The sequence below is a fragment of the Cystoisospora suis genome, assembly GCF_002600585.1.
Source record: "Cystoisospora suis strain Wien I chromosome Unknown contig_271, whole genome shotgun sequence".
NCBI classification, from domain to species: Eukaryota; Apicomplexa; class Conoidasida; order Eucoccidiorida; family Sarcocystidae; genus Cystoisospora; species Cystoisospora suis.
In genome coordinates this window covers 60,045-65,619 of record NW_027153073.1, presented here as the reverse complement: position 1 = coordinate 65,619, position 5,575 = coordinate 60,045, and the positions used below count along the sequence as shown (strand labels likewise).

The 5,575-nt window shown below is 45.0% G+C and overlaps 1 protein-coding gene across 1 annotated transcript in view; it reads right to left on the bottom strand.

Annotated features, from left to right (window-relative positions):
- Window positions 1-1,291: 1,291 nt before the first annotated feature.
- CSUI_000690 (guanylate binding) overlaps window positions 1,292-5,575 on the bottom strand; it is a gene marked incomplete at its 3' end in the record, with an annotated part of 19,078 nt that continues 14,794 nt past the window's right edge. Inside the window, exons 9-11 of the mRNA XM_068060921.1 lie at window positions 4,995-5,124; window positions 4,606-4,700; window positions 1,292-1,481 (exon numbers count right to left, since the gene is read on the bottom strand). Of these exons, the coding sequence (XP_067927104.1) occupies window positions 1,292-1,481; window positions 4,606-4,700; window positions 4,995-5,124 (415 nt within the window). The remainder of the gene's footprint in view (window positions 1,482-4,605; window positions 4,701-4,994; window positions 5,125-5,575) is intronic.

Sequence of the window (5,575 nt, the reverse complement as noted above, 5' to 3'; positions counted from 1 at the left end):
CGCTCTTGAATTGATCCTCGAACTGGGAAAGCTGAAAGAAGCGGGACTGGCGTCAGCTCGACACAGTTACCCGGCTATGCACGCCCTTGAAATTACGCAGCAGATTGTTCGGGCAGTAAATCTCGGCTCCGCTCTCCAGATTCCCGGGCTAGGGTAGTTTGATGGGAGAGACCGACATCTGATTCGAATCTCTTCAGTTGGCTGTGGTGGTACTAGACTAGACGTAATCAAGATAATAGTTTTTTCTTGTATTCAGTTTCACAAGTGTTGTCAAAGCAGCATGTGGAGGCTGCTGTTCCAGTGAAATACCGAATCTATACCAAGACCATATTACCCCGGTGTCACTTAGTACACAGCCGGCACCACGTAGTACACACTCATTCAAGAGTGTGCACTCGATGCGTAGTGTCTACTTGCCCTGTCAACTATATATAGGTCGCTGGCTATCACCTGGTCTCCGAGCTGTCAACTGGGACTTTTCGCCCGAACAGAACAGCATATGTGGCATCGCGGAGTTGTGGTATCATAGTACTCTACCTCCTCATTCTGTTTGTAACAGGCAGCTCCATCAACTATGAGAACGTAGCACTCTTCGGACTGCCTCGTCCCAAGTTCATTCAAAAGCTGACAGGTAACTCAACTTCTCTACTAGGGAGGCGAAACAAGATAAACCCGTGAAAGTGCAAGCCTGTTTGAGAATCAAGTACTGAAAGTCGACAAGAAAATGAAGAGAAAACGGACAAGGACCCCGTCATCTATACTAATACATATAAAACATATCAAGACACTCGGTGTTGGAGACACGGCGTCCTGGTTCTAACTTTCGTTCCCCGTCCATTGCTAATCTTTCCTGGTCTTTCACACAGTTTCTACTGCCTTCCTCCCTCTTTTCTCGTCTTTTTCCTCGTCAGTGGACTGCAGCCGCCGCTTTTTTCTGCATCTCTTAGAGAGTACGAATGACTCTATGGTCGGTATGATACCGCGGAAAAACTGCTGGAGATCACCGGCGACCAACAGTCGAACAACATACAGTAGATCAAGCTAGCAGCAGCATGGGTGTTTTAAGAGTCCTTTCTTCCTTTGTCCTTCAGCTCAGCATGGCTGCCTTTCGTCACCTGTAGAGACGGTTGTTTTAGTGACGGAAAGCTGGCGAAGCAAGAGAGGGGGGGAGGGTGAGAGCTGCTAGCTCAAAGTATGATTCGAGACCCCGTCAGGATGTATCCTTTCCAGGCTATACAGTTCACATGATCGTGCAGCGTTTTTGTCCAAAACATCGATTTTGATCATGCACCCCGATGCGAGAACGCCCTGGTGTTCTGTGACGTCCGAAGTGTAATCCACTAAGACGGGAGTCGAGGTCATCATCGTCGTCGTCTGCTATGGGGTGGACGCCTGTACGACCACGCGCCGCGACCATGGTGTTTAGGCGATGATTTGTAGCCCTCTGCTCTTCCAGCTCTCGGCGTAGCTCTTCAGTCTCGCTGAAGTAGAAAAACCAAACAAGGAGACAAAAGGAGAGAAAACACTGACTGACACATTGACTTTCATGTGTGTCCAATGGAAACAACCATCAACCACCTCACCTTCGTCTACACTTCCTGTAAGATCTGTTGCCAGTCACCCGAGCCCACAAATACCACGATGTCTGTCGTCTCTCTCACTTCAGGTAAGAGTTGAGGAGGGGGGAAGGGGACAACAGTCGTCTAACTCTTCACATTCTCATTCTCCTTTAGTTAGTCGACAGAAGAACTCCAAAAAAGGAGTTTGGGTATTCTCATCGCACTTCCAACGTGAGTCAATGATACATCGCAAAAGAAAGAATGACACGGAAGATGAAAACCCTGTGATCACCTAAGGCACACTGTGACTTCTGAACAACGTTAGAACCTAAGGCACAGTCTGCCAAGCAAACATCATTCATCCTTTCTTTTCAAATAAAGAGAAGCTCAGAAAGAAAAGCCAACAGTATAGTATCACCAACTAACGGAGCATCAGGAAATCTACGTCTCCGTAGATGTAAAAGTTAGCGGTCCGGCGTGAGGCACACACGAAGAGAATCACATCAAAATACATTCTTTAACTCGACAGGGGTGATTCGATTCATAGCAATCCCTCCGCTCTAGTCGATCATAACACCATGCACCTCTCTTGTCTTAAAATCCCAATTATTGTCCCTATCCGGTCACCCCATTCTTCCTTCTCATTCCGGCGAAAGGGACGTGTCTCCTGGGAAAGAAATTTGCAGTCAAGTCGTCAGACATGATGAGAAGATAAGAAAATGTACCGTCGCTATGTCCCCTGAAACGACAGTCTGGTGAGAAACTCTGAATGTTTGTGCTTCTTCGCATTGGATACGAAGAAGCCGTGGAACGTCCTTACTCAACACTTTATGGAGGTAGAGCATTCAAATCTCAACCAACCTTAAGTTCAGCAAATCACTCGTCTCTCAAAAGTACAGGAAGGACACACGTTTCCAAACGAAGTAACAGGGTGACCCTTCAGATGGACCCCCTAGAGGAGGCACTCGCCATGTTGTACAGACACTCTCCACATCGGTTCCTACTCCACCAGAGTTCAGTCCACTCCTTCACTATCACAGATCACTTTTCCCTTTCAAGACATTCAGACCCTAGGGTACTCTAACTACGAATATGTCCCCTATCTAATCTCGTGTTCCCAAAGAGCTGCCTCCCTCTTCGTCAGCTCTTCTCAGACCTCACTCGGGGTCAAGGAACGGAAACCAGCAGAGGAAAAAGACTTTAGAGTTTCACGTTCGTAGAGAAGCAGTATATAAAGATACCAAGAGGTAGTGTCCTCACGTTTTCAAACGAGACAATCAAGGTTGTCGTTCATTCAAAAACATATGAAAAATCGATTTGACTCGAAGAGAAAAGAACAAGAAATCCATTCATTCCCTCATGATCGATTCAGTCATGTTATGGAAAGGTTATCCCTCATTCTCGACATATTATCGATGTGCTGCTGTGTTTCTCTGTCCACCTCAGTCACCATCCATGAGCTCTCCGGAGCCGATAATTATAGCTGTTTGGAGGAGAAGGGAATCACGCAAGACGACCGGGAGAGAAAGGTATAGATCAATGAAAAGCCCATCTAGAATCCATGCCACAATAATATGCACCTCTGTACCCTAATTAACATTTTCAGGTATCTCTCGAAAACAGAGAATCGCGTCCAACGAGAAAGAATCAAACACGCTATGAAGCACTCATGACATGCAAAGCCGTCGTCTGTCCAGCCACAGTCATCTCGAGTGTTAACTCCTTTGCCATCCTCCAGATAGATCTACATAGTCACCGAAGACGTATAGAAGAATACTTGGTGAGTTTTGAAGAATCATCTTGTATTCTTTTGGTAAAGCTTTCTCTATGTTTTATACACATAGACACTCGGGCAAGGATTCCATGTAAAAAGATACCACAAGAGACGAGAGATGTCACTTGGCCGGGTGGAAAGATACACGACTAGTTCCCTCATGCTATCTTTGAACTGGAGATGTAGACAGTCGAGAAGAATTCGTACATGAAGAAAAGACGATAGAACCTCCGTACCATCTTGTTGTTTCTCAGTCTACTACTTAAGTAAGCCCGTGACTGTCACGGGCTATAGAAGGTTTTTCCAAACTCTATCGAGCCTTGTCTAGCCAGCACTCCCCTGCGCTCCACCCCTCTGTAACGCTTGGTGGCTATCATCATTGATCCTTTCTGTGTCAACTCATTTTCATCATGTATGTTGAAGTGGAAGCTCCGAGGGAACGAAAAAAAAAACAGCGTATGGCGCACTGAGACAGTTCTAGCCGAGTGGACGGTCTTCTTCACTACACACATGAACAACAGTGCGGGGGGTGTGGGAGGGGGCAGAAACGAGCATCTTGTAACTAAGAGGAGGTCATGTAGGCAAGTATCCTTAGAGAGCGAGCGCATGCATCAACTCATATTCTGTTGACTTCTTCACAACAATCTGAGAGACTTATGAAAGATGTTTTCTGAAGTTCTCTGCTACATTCTTCGAAAGAAGATGTACACACCGCGTCAACAAGTGAAGCTTGTCGACAATGTCCGAAAGGAGCTATTCACCTATCTCTTGGAAGGTTCCGTATCTGAGTGTCTAGCTATCAAAGCTTCCAGAGTGATAGGCTGGCAATGATTCACGTGTACTGTGTCTTTTCCATTCATCTTTCATGTCTCTATTCTCTCTGGATTCCAGTGAGATGATACCAGGAGCTATACAACACATCCATCAACCTGCGTACAGTTAAAATCTACATAACGAACCAAAGAGAGGTACCTTCTTATCCACCAGCACTCCCATTACCAACATCGTCGTATTCACCAGTGCGTAGCGTAGAAGAAGTTTGGAGCTCTTTTCATCTCTTAACACATGTATGGTAGGCCCCTCTACCTTCTGACCTATGTGGAGGTGTTACGAAGATGATTTGGAGCGTAAAGAGGTAGTAAGTATGCAAGGATGGGCATGGGTGAATAGCGTGTGATTAGTTACAGGCATATATAACAGTGGACCAAGCGCGCCTTTGAGAAGGGAAGATGGGGAATGAGAAGACAGAAGAAAAGAAAAAGAAATTCTTACTAGTCTCGTGATTGAAGTTGTTGTTCTAGTTGAAGTGTCTTCTCCACCGTCTGTTCCGCCTGTTGAGCTCTTTGCTGTAGTTCCTGCACCGTCCTCTGTGAATGAACAAGGCGCACACATCGTACACGCGGGTACACAAACGGATGGGCAAGGAAGAGATTCTTTCTTGCCTATTGTCATATTTCAACACAGATAGGTAGACAGATAGATAAAAAGAGAGGTGATTAAATAGTAAAGAAAGAGAGGTAGATATATTACGGATAGATCAGATAGATAAATAGACAGACAGATTGACAGAGAGATAGACTGATTGATAGATAGATAGATAGATCAAAGATAGATAGATAGATAGATGAAAGACACACACATGTATATTTGTATAGTCGTACTTGTGTTTCTCGGCTCTGATCCAGAAGAATCTCGCAGATTGCAGAGCTGCCTTTGGCAAGAATCTGGTCGACTTGCTCGGTAAGAATTTTGTGAGACACATGACTTGGGCCTCGACAGTCACTGTTGAATCTGCGAACGCCACAGCACAAACACACATGCACAACGATACCTCAGCCCCTATACCTACCTATCTATTTATCTTTGATCTAGCTGTCTATGAGCTTCTTCAGTGACATACCTACCTCTCTTTAATTCTCTTCGGTCCCTCCAGGCCTTTATGTTGGTCAGAACGCAGGTAACATAACAGCTTTTCTCTGCTTTCGTTTCCTTTGTCTCTTGAACGGAAACTGGCTTTTTAAAACACAATAGATATCTTCTTTTGTATTACCGTTACTTCGCGGTCTCTCCCTTCTACGTCTCTCACTGTCTTTACACAATGTAAACTAAAGATGACCCAGAAACATACGTGAAAATCTTAACATTCACGCATAAAGTTTCTTATTCGTATTTATACCTATCTTCGAGCACCCTCTATCTATACATCTATATTCATGCCTATACATATACACAGATATATAAA